Source organism: Oryctolagus cuniculus, chromosome 3, assembly GCF_964237555.1.
Source record: "Oryctolagus cuniculus chromosome 3, mOryCun1.1, whole genome shotgun sequence".
Classification (NCBI taxonomy): Eukaryota; Metazoa; Chordata; class Mammalia; order Lagomorpha; family Leporidae; genus Oryctolagus; species Oryctolagus cuniculus.
The window spans coordinates 33,739,815-33,755,276 of NC_091434.1; the positions used below are offsets into that span (position 1 = coordinate 33,739,815).

The 15,462-nt window shown below is 44.3% G+C and overlaps 2 protein-coding genes and 2 non-coding genes across 4 annotated transcripts in view; 1 reads left to right on the forward strand and 3 right to left on the reverse strand.

Annotated features, from left to right (window-relative positions):
• Positions 1–1,500: 1,500 nt before the first annotated feature.
• On the reverse strand, positions 1,501–4,069 carry EEF1B2 (eukaryotic translation elongation factor 1 beta 2). Its single transcript, NM_001082399.1, is given in 6 exon segments — positions 1,501–1,698; positions 1,814–1,939; positions 2,319–2,385; positions 2,646–2,772; positions 3,385–3,507; positions 3,936–4,069. Coding segments are annotated over 6 exon segments (678 nt in total). The 5' UTR covers positions 4,016–4,069; the 3' UTR covers positions 1,501–1,543.
• LOC127491911 (small nucleolar RNA SNORA41) lies at positions 2,052–2,184 on the reverse strand. The gene has a single exon (XR_007920838.1). It is a non-coding gene; the product is annotated as a small nucleolar RNA SNORA41 (small nucleolar RNA).
• Positions 2,471–2,549, reverse strand: LOC127491908 (small nucleolar RNA SNORD51). The gene has a single exon (XR_007920836.1). It is a non-coding gene; the product is annotated as a small nucleolar RNA SNORD51 (small nucleolar RNA).
• Positions 4,070–4,386: 317 nt separating the features above from the next.
• The window catches only part of NDUFS1 (NADH:ubiquinone oxidoreductase core subunit S1), a 33,501-nt gene continuing 22,425 nt past the window's right edge, over positions 4,387–15,462 (forward strand). Inside the window, exons 1-5 of the mRNA XM_002712574.5 lie at positions 4,387–4,635; positions 8,438–8,502; positions 9,355–9,446; positions 14,013–14,120; positions 15,156–15,232. Of these exons, the coding sequence (XP_002712620.2) occupies positions 8,442–8,502; positions 9,355–9,446; positions 14,013–14,120; positions 15,156–15,232 (338 nt within the window). The 5' untranslated portion in view covers positions 4,387–4,635; positions 8,438–8,441. The remainder of the gene's footprint in view (positions 4,636–8,437; positions 8,503–9,354; positions 9,447–14,012; positions 14,121–15,155; positions 15,233–15,462) is intronic.

A 15,462-nucleotide genomic window follows, 5' to 3' on the forward strand; every position in this document is an offset into this window, starting at 1 on the left:
ATGTAACACTGCTTCAAATCATATCAATATAAAGCATAAATTTAGATTTGCAATGTTAAGGTTTAGAAGTTATAATTCTGGAAAGCCTTCCTTAACTCAGTCCCTCCTCTGAAAGGTGTCCTAATAGCACTGTTCATCCTGTGTCACCTAACATTTTTGTTTACTTAGACATAGAATTTTCCTTTTCATGTAACTTAGTTAAAATATTCATGTTGGTAGTTACCACAAAAATAACTGAAAATTGTGTTTTTATCTTGAGATCAAAATACAAACAAACAGCAGGAAGAGCCCTTGCTTTAAACAAACAGCAGGAAGAGCCCTTGCTTCCTCCCCTCCTGCTTCTGGAAAAAAAAACCCCAAATAAAGCCTATAACCCTAAGGATCATAAAGATTTAATCAGTAATTCAGTGACTTGTACAGAACAGAAAGTTCCACAAATAAAACCCAAGGTTCAGCATAATCTTTGTCTCACCTGCTGTTCTTTTTAAGTGGAGAAAGGATGGCTAGAACAATGGGCTCCCACCTGGGCTTTGTGAGACCTGTCCAGCTCCTCAGGTTGTCACACCAGCCTTCCCCAGTGTGACTCTTACTTGGACCTCAAATTCATAGCCTCTCCAAGCAGGATCCTAACAGATGCTTTTCCACAGCCAGGAAGGGGGCTAATGATGCCCTTTTAACATTTTAAAATTTGTTTGAAATATGAAATTAGAAAGGGAGATAGAAGGCCGGCGCCGTGGCTCAACAGGCTAATCCCCCGCCTTGTGGCGCCGGCACACCAGGTTCTAGTCCCGGTCGGGGCACCGGATTCTGTCCCGGTTGCCTCTCTTCCAGGCCAGCTCTCTGCTGTGGCCCGGGAAGGCAGTGGAGGATGGCCCAGGTGCTTGGGCCCTGCACCCCATGGGAGACCAGGATAAGTACCTGGCTCCTGCCATCGGATCAGTGCGATGCGCTGGCCACGCTGGCCACTGGAGGGTGAACCAATGGCAAAAGACCTTTCTCTCTCTCACTGTCCACTCTGCCTGTCAAAAAAAAAGGAAAAAAAAAAAAAAAGAGATAGAGCTTCCATCCATGGTTGTGGGACTCCACATAGGTATAGGTGCCTAAGGACTTGGGCCATCACTGCCTTCCTAGGCATTTCAGCAGGGAGATGGACGAAAAATGGAGCAGGTACAGGTGGAGGATTACCAAGCTGTGCCCCAACACTGACCCCACAATATTTACAAGTGAGATTTTAACAGTACTTTTTCAGGTACCAATTAATCCCAACATGAAGATGCAGGATTACGGCAAATCACATCGTGAGCACCATGCATTGCTGCTGAGTACCTCACTTGGGGTACAGGATTGTATTGCAACTGCAAAATATCAAAGTGCTAAATCAGAATTTTATTATTTATGAATTACATACACAATGAATTCCTTCACTCAAAATGAAAAGTTAATATATAATATATACATGTATACCACCCTCTCATTCAATGAACTCAAGAGCCAAGGGTTATCTTTCAAGCTTTTATTTAAGTGAAACAATCCAGGATGGATTTTAGATCTTGTTGAAAGCAGCCACATCCATGGATTGCACATAGTCCTCAAAAGCCGTGATCTGCTCCTCCAGCATATCTGTTCCAACTTTGTCATCTTCAACTACACACTGTATTTGAAGCTTCTTAATTCCATACCCCACTGGAACTAGTTTAGCTAAAAAAGAGCATTAAAAAAAAAAAAATCTCAATTAGAAAAGTCCTGTTGGTTGGCAAAACTTCAAACTGCATGCAAATTCCATGATGCTTCATAAAGAAAAAATTAAACTCACAGGAGCCCCAGACCAAGCCATCTGCTTGAATGCTTCTGACACACTCCTCCAATTTTACCATATCTGTTTCATCATCCCAGGGTTTCACATCTAGTAAGATGGAAGACTTGGCAACAAGTGCAGGTTCTAAAAAGACCAATAATCATCATTATTCAAACACTCAACAACTATTATTTTCACCCTAGTCCAACTGGTTGATTTGGGCCATCTCTTCGGCCAAACAAAATCAGAGTACATCTCATGTGTGTCACACATATGCCCACTTTCTGTTTTGCTAAGAAAGAGGTGTTTAATTGTGTAACAGTTTCTTTCCCACAGTGGAATGCCACAACTGCTACCATAAGAACAGCTGCAGACCAGTAGCTGTGGAAGTTTTAAGTGGAATAACCTCTATGGAAGGTTTTAAAGTACCGCTGTATTCAAGGAATGTAGAGGAAATTACTTTGGGGCCAAGCAGTTTACCCAATCATGAAATAAAATAAACAGTAATTATAAAGTAGCTTACTTTTGGCTTTCTTTGACTCATACTGTGCAAGTCGTTCTTCCCTTAACCTCTTTGCCTCTTCACTTTCCTGTAAAGAAAAATTTCAATGTTTCACAAAGCTGACTGCTTCTTTGTATAAAGTTAACAGGGTCAGTCATCACACAACAAAAACCCAGTTTTATCAGAAAAAAGCAAATCCATCACGAACTCAGCCGAAAGATGGTGATGTGATTTTAGTCATCATGTAACTGGTGAGAATTTTTTAAAGGCAGGTTGTAGAGAAGCCAGGCATCAAGTCCAGGCACTATGGCTCCACAGCCTGTGTTTATGCACAATGACATGCCATACCTCCTCATCATCAGATCCAAAGAGGTCAATGTCATCGTCATCTTTACTATCTGTGGCTCCACTTCCTGTGGTGTCTTCCACATCTGCAGGGCCATACCTGCCCAAAGCTTTTTTTATTCCTGGCAGGCTTTAAAAAAAAGAAAAAAAAAAATCACCCACTATTAGGTTGGTTTAACATCCCCCCCCCCCCCCCCGACAATCTGTGTTTTCAGGACTACTAATCACTAGGTCCCTTTTGGATTAACAAGTTATCCTTTTGAGACTCCCAAGTAAAGTTAACTTTTCTATGTTTAACTCAGCCAGCAAACATTAGTACCATGTAAAACATTATATTCAACACTATGATTTACTCTTTCAGTATGAATATTTCTGTTCAAGATTTCGTTAAGCTTGCTCAGTTGCATTCTTAGTAAACTTGAGTCCACTTCCCCAAACTTCCACCCTTGCTGACCCTTTCAGAAGAATGGCCACCCTCTCACCCCAGAGGCACCTTCCCCCACCTCCCAGGGCAGGGTCGAAGCACACTGACGGGGCGGGGGGTGGGGTGGGGAATGCTGCACTGCTGTTGTCCATCTTCTAAGTGGAGGGCTTCAGTCTCCTGGCCTTCTAAGGTCACAAAGCAATTTAGCTTACAATAGCCCAACAGAAGTGGCGCAGCCGGGCCCAAATGTGAAAATCCCGATCAAACTTACAAAGCGGTCTCATTCTCCAAACAGATATAAAACAAAGGTTGCTTTACCTGGCCTTCTCCTTCTCGTAGGACTTGATGTGATTATACCAGCGTAGGGCATGACACAAGTCGGCAGGCGGCGGGCCGGAGACGGCTTCGAACACTGCCACATCTGCCTGGGACGGCACATACCTGCCGAGGACGCAAAACCGACGCGTTTTAAAAGACGCAACCACCAACAAACCACCGCAGACGCCACACCCGCCAAATCCACCAGCGGGAACACGTCCACGGATCACCGGGCTACCTAAGCTTCTTTAGTCCTTTAGCTCCCCTTCTCCTGGGCCGTGCCTGTCACTTACGGACCTCCAACCCTGCAAACCCAACACAGCTCCACCTGCATCCGTTACCAGGGCAAAGCCGCGGAAAAACCAGGGGCGAATCGAAGCGGTACCCTTGTCCCCTCGCAGCCCCCTGCCCCACCAGCCACCGGAGACGGAAAAGCGGCGCTTTCCACCTCAGCCCCGGGCCCGTCCTCCGATGGAGGCTGGGCCACGTGGCCCCGGCCGGCCCGGGCCCGGGAAGCTCCTCAGCCGGCCGGTCCCGGCCCGTCCGCTCACCCCTCGATGTAGCTCTTGTCCGCCAGGTAATCGTTGAGCACCTGGAGGCCGGCGGGGCTTTTCAGGTCTCCGAAACCCATGGCGTCAGCTGTAGCCGGGAGCTGAGGGCAGCGGAGCAAAAGAGCGCAGGCTACGGCGCCCGGCTCTAAGAGAGAAAAAAAGGGCCCGAGTACGCCGGAAAACTCCTTATATAGAGACGGAGGCGTTTCCCTCCGCCGCACGCGGCCGAAGGTTAAAGGTCAAAGTAGGTTAGTCTTCTCCTTCCTCTACGTAAAAAATTGAAGATTCAGAATTAAGTGGCACACAAATTGTCCGTATTGTCTTCGTATAGCGAAATAAATTTAAAAAGCGAGTCATTTCTCAAATTCGTACCTCCACGACGCCCAAAGATCGCGGGAACCGCCCCTTGGAGCTCCGGAGATGACCGAAGGCGCTCGGTTCCCGGGTTTCCGGCCACTTCCGGCGGAACTGCGGACCCCAGTCGTTCCGTCCTGCTGCTGCGACCTCCGTCCCGCCCTCTGTCGGGCCTAAGCGGAAAATTGTCGAATGTGGGGTTTCTGGTCCCTCCTGGGTTTCCGTAGCCCGGGCCCGGTTGACGGAGTTAGCCGAGACCGCCATATTGAATAGGCGACCCGGCTTCTGAGAGGGTCGGAGTGGTCCGGACAGGTAACAGCGCAGCCTCGGCAGCTCCGGGGAGAAGGTGAGGTTGTATTTGGGTCGGAGGGCTGAGGTTTCTCAGCCAGGGGTTTATTTTTTGGCAGGAGGACTGTTTCACATGGCCCGGGACACTCATTCTCCTCTTGTCCTTGACTGGGCACCGCCTCCCTCCTGCCCGGCCCGGGAGTCCCCGCGAGCCGGCAGGTGAAGGCTGTTAGTGATGATCTCTGCCCTGAAGGAGCAGAGGGGAGGTAGAGGGTCCGAATGCAGGCTGTGGGCCAGCTTCTCCCTGCAGGCAAAAGCGGATCGTTCCCTTCGTAGGAGAAGGCCGTTTTGTCCCCGGTGGGAGGAGCTGTGTCAGGTGACTAAGACCTAAAGCCTAAGATGAGAACTTCCCCCCGAATTTCCACATACCGTACCTGGGACAGTGCATCATTGCTTAGTCGCCGTTGATTTCGCAGCCGTCATGCCTCTGATCTTTGCTTTTTTGTTGTTGTTCAATTGACCACCTTGGGTAGCACTTTTTATCCCTTTCACTGGTGGGGAAACTCAGCGGGAGGACTTTTAAAGGTAGCTCACGGTCGTACCGCGAATGACACGGCTGTGTTGCTCGCCAGTTTCGGGGATCAGATCTGATGCATGTACTGTAAGGTCATGGGTCAGACCCTACTCTGCAGACACCCAAGTTCAGAGTATAGCAAACAACGTGAGTTGTTAACATCAGGTTTTCTTTTTGTGCAAAATTCTGTTTTTAAACCGAGTTGTCGTTAAGTAGAGTTGTAAGGGTGGCAGAGAACCTGCACTTCTTACTTCCAGGAAAGTGATCTCTTTATGAATTATGGCCAGAGATTGGAGATTCACTGGTTATTGAACCTGTACTGTGAAGTCAGAAATGAGTCCATAAAGAAGACTAAGGTGGGTGACTGACTAGGAAGCTGTCAAAAAAACTTTAGATAGGCTGGTGTAGGAGAGCCTCGGGACTGGGAGGAAGCTGTTAAGCCAAGATTAGAAGGATGAGGAGGTTCCAGAAAAATCCAAGGGAAGAATATGTCAGTCTGAGGCCACAGCCAGTAGGAAGAAGGTTGGGCTGTGGGGACATTGTGGAAGAGAGAGGTCCCATCTGCTGGTTCACTCCCCAAATGGCCGGGGTAGCAGGGACTGGGCTGGGGAACGAAGCCTTCAGGAAGAAGCTCAATCTAGGCCTCCCTAGATTGAGGGGACCCAGCGGGAGCCATCACTGCTACCTCTCAGGGTGTGCATTAGCAGGAAGTTGGACTCAGAAGACAGAACTGGGTATTGAACCTTAGGAACTCCAGTGTGGGACTACAGTGTTGTAACTGGCATCTTAACTGCAAGGCTGAATGCCCACCCCAGATAAATACATTAAAAGCACATATCAAGTGTGGTATGTCTGTTCTTATGTTGGGCTCAGTAGTATTCCATTTGCTTCTGGATGTTCAACAAACAGCCTGTTTCTGGTTATTTCCTATGTATCTAAAATGGGCACCTACTTTTAATGTTGTATGTTTATGATAGTATTAAAGGTTTTCAAATGTATTGTGAAATACTGATTGTTGATTTTGAATCTGTTAGTGCTGATTAAACAAATTGAGTTTTGCCTTTGTATCATCAATAGTTTTTTTTTTTAAGATTTCTTTCTTTATTTGAAAGAGTTAGAGGGAGGAGCCAGTGCTGTGGCATAGTGGGTAAAGCCACCACCTGCAGTGCCAGCATCCCATATGTGCGCCAGTTCAAGTTCCGGCTGCTCGGGGCTGGCAATTTGGCACAGCGGATTAACGCCCTGGCCTGAAGTGCTGGCATCCCATATGGGCGCCGGTTCTAGTCCTGGCTGCTCCTCTTCTGATCCGGCTCTCTGCTGTGGCCTGGGAAGGCAGTAGAGGATGGCCTAAGTCCTGGCTGGGCCCCTGCACCATGTGGGAGACCTGGAGGAAGCTCCTGGCTCCTGGCTTTGGATCAGTGCAGCTCCAGCCGTTGCGACCAATTGGGGAGTGAACCATCAGATGGAAGACCTCTCTCTCTGCCTCTCTTCTCTCTGTGTAACTGACTTTCAAATAAATAAATAAATCTTAAAAAAAAAAAAAGTTCCGGCTGCTCCACTTCTGATCCAGCTCTCTGCTATGGCCCAAGTCCTTGGGCCCCTGCACCCGCATGGGAGACCAGGAGGAAGCTCCTGGCTCCTGGCTCCTGGCTTTGGATCAGCGCAGCTTTGGCTATTGCAGCCAACTGGGGAATGAACCAGCGGATGGAAGACCTTTCTCTCTCTCTCTCTCTCTGTCTGCCTCTCCTTCTCTCTGTAACTCTTTCACATAAATAAATAAATAAATCTTTTTTAAAAAAAAAAGAGGAAGAGACAGAGAGATCCTCCATCTATTGGTTCACTACCTAAATGGCTGAAGCCAGCAGCTTCATCCATGTTTCCCATATAGGTGGCAGGGGCCTAAGCACTGGGGCCATCTTCCACTGCTTTCCCAGGCCATAGCAGAGAGCTGGATCAGAAGTGAAGCAGCCAGGACTCAAACAGGCACCCATAGGGGATGCTGGCACTGCAGGCAGCCGCTTTATCCACTTGGCCACAGCGCTGGCCCCTATTTATTTTATTTGAAAGACAGAGTCACAGAGAGAGACAAAGAGAAAGGCCTTCCATCTGCTGATTCACTCCCGAAATGTCCACAATGGCTGGAGCTGGGCCAATCTGAAGCCAGGAGTCAAGAGATTCCTCTGGGTCCCCCACGTGGGTGCTGGGGCCCAAGGACTTGTGCTATCTTCTACTGTTTTCCCATGCCATAGCAGAGAGCTGGATTGGAAATGGAGTAGCCAGGACTTGAATTGGCGCCCTTATGGGATGCCGCACTGTAGGCTGGGGTTTTACCTGGGGCTTTAACTGCAATGCCATAGCACCAGCCCCAAAAGTGTTATTCTTACAATTTATTTTACAATATAGCAGTGTTTTAAGTTTCATCATTTCTCTATTGTTGGAAAACAACAAAGCTGCCCTTTATACAGAATTGGGTATCCCAAATTTATACAATTACTGCTTCTTAGCTTCTTGACATTGTATAAGTCAGTTAATATATCTGAGATGAAATAGCCTTATCTACAGAGTTTGACATAATATATATGAGGTGCTTTATTTTATTTAATTTTTATGTATTTGAGAGACAAAGACCTCCCATCTGCTTGTTCACTTCTGAAATGCCTACAACGGCCAGGGCTATGCCCTGCCAAAGCTGGGAACCAGGAACTAAATTTATATCTCCCATGTGGGGGCAGTAACTGAATTACTTAAGCCATCACTGCTGCCTTCCAGTGTCTGCATTGGTGGGAAGCTAGACTCAGGAGCTGGAGCTGAGTATTGAATCTGTGCACTCTTATGTGGGATGTGGGAATCTTAATTGGTACCTCTTTCTTTTCTTTTCTTTTTTTTTAAGATTTATTTTGTTTGAATGACAGAGAGAGGAGGAGACAGAGATCTTCCAACCACTGGTTCACTCCCCAAATGGCCATAATTACTAGGGCTGGGCCAGGCTGAAGCCAGGAATCTGGAACTCCATCCACATCTCCCATGTGGATGGCAGGGGCTCAGGTATTTGGGCCATTATCTTCTGCTTTCCCAGGCACATTAGCACAGAGCAGAATTGGAAGCAAAACAGCCAGTACTCCAACCAGCAACCTGCTGCACCACAACCCCAGTCCCATTAATCAGTGTCTAACTGCTAGGTAAATGCCTGCCCCTAAAGTACTTTACAACTGTAAAACAGTGCCCAAAAGTTTGTAAGAACATGTTTTCTTTCTGACAGTAATATAATTCTTTCTTTAATTTTTAGCAACATGTTAAGGATACCTGTAAGAAGGACCCTAGTAGGCCTTTCTAAATCTACTAAAGGATATGGTGAGTTTTTTTAATTTGGGTTTGTAAGCATTAGATTTTTATCTTTGTGAATTTGTAGGTCTATGTACTATTTACTATTTCTTCAAAGGCCTTAAATCTATTATTTGTTTTAAACAAAAAAATAGATGCAAATTATCTTAAGTTGACAGAATTATTTTCAAAATATGTCTTTATCTTAAACAATTTACAGAAATTAACATGAAATGAAAAGTATTAGGAAATACCTGTCAGTGCCAAAATGGAAAAATCAAGTCATTCTGTTTTTGAGAAGTGTTTTTTCCTTGAACTTATTTTCTGTTGTATTAAAATATTCAGTTTAAAGTATTAAAATTAGACAACCACATTCTACTTGCTAATCAAGATAGAAAAAACTTTGTGCTTTTTTTTAAAGATGTATTTATTTATTTATTTGAAAGATAGAAAGATCTTCCATCCATTGGTTCATTTCCCAAATGCCTGCAATGGCTGGGGCTGGGCCAGGCCAAAGTCAGGAGCCAGGAGCTTCCTCTGGGTTTTCCAGTGGGGGCAGGGGCCCAAGCACTTGGGTCATCTGCTGCTGCTTTCCTAGATGCATTAGCAGGTAGCTGGATCAAAAGTGGAGCAACCAGAACACAACCAGTGCCCATATGAGATGCCAGCGTTGTGGGTGATGGGATTAATCTGCTGTGTCACAACATTGGACCCCAAAAAGCTTTGCCTTTTTCTAACTCAGTATTGTAAAAGTTTAAGGAATAGTATAAAATGAAGAAAAATTTTAGGCTTCCACATAGGATTAATTAATTTATTGTCATCCATTATTAATAAATTTGACTCTGTTAATTTGTTTTTCACTTCATTGTTTTTGATGGTCAGTTCGAACGACTGCTACAGCCGCAAGCAACTTGATTGAAGTGTTTGTTGATGGTCAGTCTGTCATGGTGGAACCGGGAACTACTGTCCTCCAAGTAAGCAAAGATTCTAATTCTTTACTTTTGTTTGTGTGTGTTCTGATTTTGGGGGGAAAAAAAAGCAGTTTATTTCCTCATACTCTTTATTTACTTTTAAAGAAAACCTACAGAATTACATAAAAGTACTTTTATTTTCTTGGCATTTCTTTTTTTAAAGATTTATTTATTTGAAAGGCAGAGTTACATAGAGGCAGAGAGAGAGAGAAAGAGAGAGAGAGAGAGAGGTTTTCTATCTGCTGGTTCACTCACCAGATGGCCATAGTGGCTAGAGCTGTGCTGATCCAAAGCCAGTAGCCAGGAGCTTCTTCCAGATCTCCCACACTGGTGCAGGGTCCCAAGGACTTGGGCTGTCTTCTACTGCTTTCCCAGGCCATAGCAGAGAGCTGGATCAAAAGTAGAACAGCCAGGACTTGAACCGGCCCCTGTATGGGATGCTAGCTAGCACTGAAGGTGTCAGCTTTACCTGCTACACTACAGTGCTGGCCCCTCTTGGGTTTTATTTATTTATTTATTTATTTTTCATTCTTAGGGAACTGTGATAGTTCTTTTATTTTAGTTGTGCTCTCCAACTGAATATCCAGTAAGAAATTTGAAGTTACATGAAATAAATTATTTCACTGTAGGTAATAGGTACTTTAGGTAAGTTTGTGAAAAGGTGATCTTTGTTGTGGGCTTGTTTAATGCTTTTTAGTTTCATTTAACATTTCTCTTTGTTTTTTGAAGCTTATTTATTTATTTACTTGAAAAGTACAATGGCAGAAAGAGTTTTTTTTTTTTTTTTTTTTTTTTTTTTTTTTAAAGACTTATTTATTTGAAAGAGTTACAGAGAGGCAGAGAGAGAGGTCTTCCATCCTCTGGTTCACTCCCCAATTGGCCGCATGGCTAGAGCTGGGCCAATCCGAAGCCAGGAGCTTCTGAGTCTCTCAGGTGATTACAGGGGCCCAAGGACTTGGGCCATCTTCTGCTGCTTTCCCAGGCCATAGCAGAGAGCTGGATCAGAAGTAAAACAGCCAGGACTTGAACCAGCGCCTGCATGGGATGCTGGCACTGCAGACTGGGGCTTTAATCCACAGTGCTGGCCCTGAGATCTTCATGTGTTGCTTCACTCCCCAGATGCCTGCAAAGCCAAGGCTAGGCAAGGTGCACCCATAATTATGAACTCCAACCAGGTCTCCCACATTGGTGTCAGAAAACCAAATACTTGCACTATCATCTGCTGCCTCTCAGATTCACTAATATTAGCAGCCGGCACCGTGGCTCACTAGGCTAATCCTCTGCCTTGCGGCGCTGGCACACCAGGTTCTAGTCCTGGTCGGGGTGCCGGATTCTGTCCTGGTTGCCCGTCTTCCAGGCCAGCTCTCTGCTGTGGCCCGGGAGTGCAGTGGAGGATGGCCCGAGTGCTTGGGCCCTGCATCCCATGGGAGACCATGAGAAGCACCTGGCTCCTACCATCGGATCAGCGCGGTGTGCCGGCGCACTGCAGCCGGCCGTGGCGGCCATTGGAGGGTGAACCAACGGCAAAGGAAGACCTTTCTCTCTGTCTTTCTCTGTCCACTCTGCCTGTCAGAAAAAAAAAAAAAAAAGAAAATCGGATTAGAAGTGGAGGCAACTGATTGGCGTTGTGGAGTTGTGGGTAAAGCCACTGCCTGCAATGTTGTGCCATTTGAGTTCTGGCTGCTCCACTTCCAGTCCAGCACCCTGCTAATGGCCTGAGAAAAGCAGTGGAAGATGGCCCAAGTGCTTAGATCCCTGCCACTCATGTGGCAGAAGGCACTCCTGGCTTCTAGCTTCAGCCTGGCCCAGCCCTGGTCACTGAGGCCATTTAGGGAGTGAACCAACAGATAGAAGATTGATCAATCTCTCTCTCTCTCTCTCTCTCTCTCTCTGGCTCTTACAAATAAATAAATAAATCTTAAAAAAAAAAAAAAGTGGAGATGAGACTCCATGTCATATGCTGTGATGCAGGTTACATGTGCCCAAGTGCTCACTTAACCCACTGTGCCAGAATGTCCACCCCCTTTCTACTTTTAATAATTAAGAATGTGTCCTACAAACTTGGTAAAATAATGGTAGTGTGTTCTTAAATTTATATCCCATATGTTTAATTTTTCCAAATTCTTTCAGAAATAACAAATTTGGTCATAGAGAGTTGATGCTTAATTTCATCTGCAAGTTATTACAGAGCTAAATGTTCTTTGTTTAATTCAGCAGTCATTTCTACACTACCTGCTAGGCATAGACATGTACTAAATATTTCATGTGACAAAAGTATTTTAGCAAGGATAGGAGGTTGATAATCCCTAAATATTTTAAAGGATGAATAGGTGTGTTTATATGTGAAGAATGAGGATGTACATTTTTTATGAAAAAATAATTAGCTAAAGCTGGAAACTTGTTGTATCTAGGACGCTTCAAATTGTTTGGTATTGATGGAATATAAGATATAAGTAGAAGATGAGATGACAGAAAATCAAGTTATTGAGGAAGGAAATGTCTAGTCATGAAATATAACATCTGTGATGCAAAAGAGCTGGTAGTTTGACCCATTGGGAATTTTGGTGGCTAGCAAGCAGTGTGACAATGACTGTAGAGGATGATATAGAGGTTTGGAGAATGGCAAAATTGGAGTGAAAGACAGGGAAAAAGTATTAGTGGAGTAGAAAATAAAAAGATCGGCCGGCGCCGCGACTCACTAGGCTAATCCTCCGCCTTACGGTGCCGGCACACCGGGTTCTAGTCCCGGTCGGGGCGCCGGATTCTGTCCCGGTTGCCCCTCTTCCAGGCCAGCTCTCTGCTGTGGCCCGGGAGTGCAGTGGAGGATGGCCCAAGTACTTGGGCCCTGCACCCACATGGGAGACCAGGATAAGTACCTGGCTCCTGCCATCGGATCAGCGCGGTGCGCCGGCCGCGGTGGCCATTGGAGGGTGAACCAACGGCAAAGGAAGACCTTTCTCTCTGTCTCTCTCTCTCTCTCTGTCCACTCTGCCTGTCAAAAAATAATAAAAAATAAAAATTAAAAAAAAAAGAGATCTAAAATAGTAGCATTTGGAATAGAAACAAGAGGGGAGATTTAAGGGAGAACAAGATTTAGACAAATAGGCGTTTTGGACTGATGGAAAGGAGAGGAATTTTTGTGGTTTTTCAGGTTTTGTTAGCCTGTTTGAGGCTGTATGTGGAGAGCACAAATAGATTGAATTTAAGCTATCTGTAGAATATGTGCAAAGGCTTGTTAAATCTGAAGCTTGGAAAAGTGCATGGCCTCAGGGCTGCAGATAATCATATGCAATATAACTGAGTGTGATGCTTGTTCATAACTATGCAAGGATATTTCAAAAAGTTCATGGAGGGATGGGTGTTGGGGCATCACGAGTTAAACTGCCAACCGTGATGCCTGCCTCCCATATTGAGTGCCTAGGATTGAGTCCTGCCCCTACTTTCCATTTAGCTTCTTACTTCTAGCTTCTTGCTTCCCATTAGCTTCTTGCTAATGCACCTGAGAGGCAAGTAATGATGCCCCAAGTACTTAGGTCCTGCCACCTACATGGGAGACCTGGATGGAGTTCCTGGGTCCTGGCTTCAGCCTGTAGAAGGGCATTGGGGAGTGAACCAGCAGGTGAGAGATCCTCTCTCTGTCTCTCACTCTCTGTCATTCTGCCTTTCAAATAAATAAATCTTTTTAAAAAGTCCATGGAAAAGTAGAATTAAATGATAAATTTCTTTTGGTGTAAAAAATTTTGAACTCTGTGAAGTATTTTATAATATGCATTTCCACAAACTTTGAAAACCTATCTTATGCATGGATTTGAAAATGTTTTGCACCAAAATAAACTTGTCATTTTGAGGTACTCATATCTATTGCATCTATCATATGCGAAACACTCAAAACATTATTGATGACAAAGTACTTGTAGTTAAATCATTGGAAATTAAGGAGACTGTTTTAGAGTGAGGAGTGAGTATGGATAAACTAACTCTAGAGGAAATTTGAACATCATTATAGGCTAAAAGGAGAAGGAACTTGTAGAAAATTGGAGGTGATAATTACAACAGGGCTAATGCCTGGGATTTGGCAGACAGGAACTGGAAAGGGCTTCAGTCACACTGGGAATGTGAGCCCTGGGTGGGAAGTGTGGAGCCAAAGATAGGAGTGGATCACAGCCAGCTATGTGGTATGAAACAGAGTCTCTACTCCCTAAAGTAGAGGAGCAAGGCAAAGAGAAGTCCAGGGAGGAAACTACTAGGTCAGTTGAACAGGGCCCAGGGACAGTGGTGCAGAAGTGGATATGGGAAGTCAGTCCTTCAATAGTCCAAGAGTACTTTATCCAGTATCTTCCATATAAATGAAGGCATACTGAGATCCTCCGATTCTCTGAGGCAGCTTCAGAGCCAACAAGGATTGGGATCAAGAGCAAAGAGGGCGGAATTTCTTCAGTGACTGAAGAACAGATGAAAATAAAGAGATTTATAGATAGAAACCATTTTTTCCTTTTTTATTTGTATCAGTGACAACAGAGATGAGATCAGATTATCCTAATGCACAAGATTTTTTATTTTGTCTTCTAGGCATGTGAGAAAGTTGGCATGCAGATACCTCGGTTCTGTTATCATGAAAGGTTGTCTGTTGCTGGAAACTGCAGGATGTGCCTTGTTGAAATTGAGAAAGCTCCTAAGGTACTTCATACCAAAAATTCCACACCATTCTGTGGAAGGTAGAAATCTTGCAGCAATTTTGTTTAGAATCAGTATTTAATGGGGGGGGGGCAAACTAATACTCTTCATTTTACATTGGAAACTCATTGATGGAAGTACTTTATAAACCCAAACGCATGTAGCTGAAACAGATCTAGAGATTAATGGGGATTTCTTATGTCTGTCAGTGTTTCCAAATGGTTCTGTGACACACAAGTAGGATAGTCCCCAGAAGCAAATTAAAAGTGCTTTTGTGGCTCTTGTTTTTCACTAGAGAAAAGAGTTGCAGTGAGGAGTTTCACTTTTCAGTAGTTTAATTGCATTTTGACATGTCAGTTTTAATTCCATAGTATCTAGTTAATCAAAAGCAAAATTGTTTTATGCTCTATTTCAGAGCAGAATTAAAAATGGCACTGACTGACAGAATAAACTTAAGTAGAATGTCTTTTTTTTTTTGGAATTTATTAGTACTTTAGATTCTCACCTATCTGGTGAGAGTCTGGCTGCTTTACAATATGGCAGTAGAGCAAGCAAGAGTCCAGGAAAGGACAAGGGTTACTCTTAAACAGCCTGCTCTCTTGGAAACGAATCTACTCTTATTTTTTTTGGAACTAATGTACTCTTACAATACCTTACCCACTCCTCAAGACCAGCATTAATCCTTTCACTAGGTGCACTGGGATCGCGTCAGCTCCCACTAGGCCCCACTCCTTGTAATACTATTATATTGGGGACCAAGCTTCCAGCACATGAACCTTTGTGGGGACAAATCTTATCCAAACCATAGAAGTGTCTTGTTTGTTTCTTAGAGAAATAATGAAGTGGCAGGTTATCATTTGTTAACATGAAAATGTTATTGCTTCTCAGCCTTTTGGCTAATATCAAGTGTAAATATGAAAAATTTAAAAATTCAGCCTTTAAAAAGCTACTGTGTTCTTTGTTTTCAAATGTATAATTTAACATTTTCATGTATTAGGCTCCTATACAAACACAGTTTTTTTTCTGTTGAAATTCTAGGTGGTAGCTGCATGTGCCATGCCAGTAATGAAGGGTTGGAATATCCTGACAAACTCGGAAAAATCTAAGAAAGCCCGGTATTTTATTAATACTAATGCAATAATCTTTCTTAAAGCAGAAAAATTATACATTTTAATATTTGGGAGCTTTGCATAGATTAGGAATTCAGTAAAGGAGGTCGGGTTTGTGTTGTTGTACCTAGGATGGGGTCATCATTAAAAACATTTGTTTAGTAATTTATTCAGCATTATCATGAACCGTGAGTCTGGGCTTATTGGGCTGAGATGTGCCAGTTCTGGTGTTGATT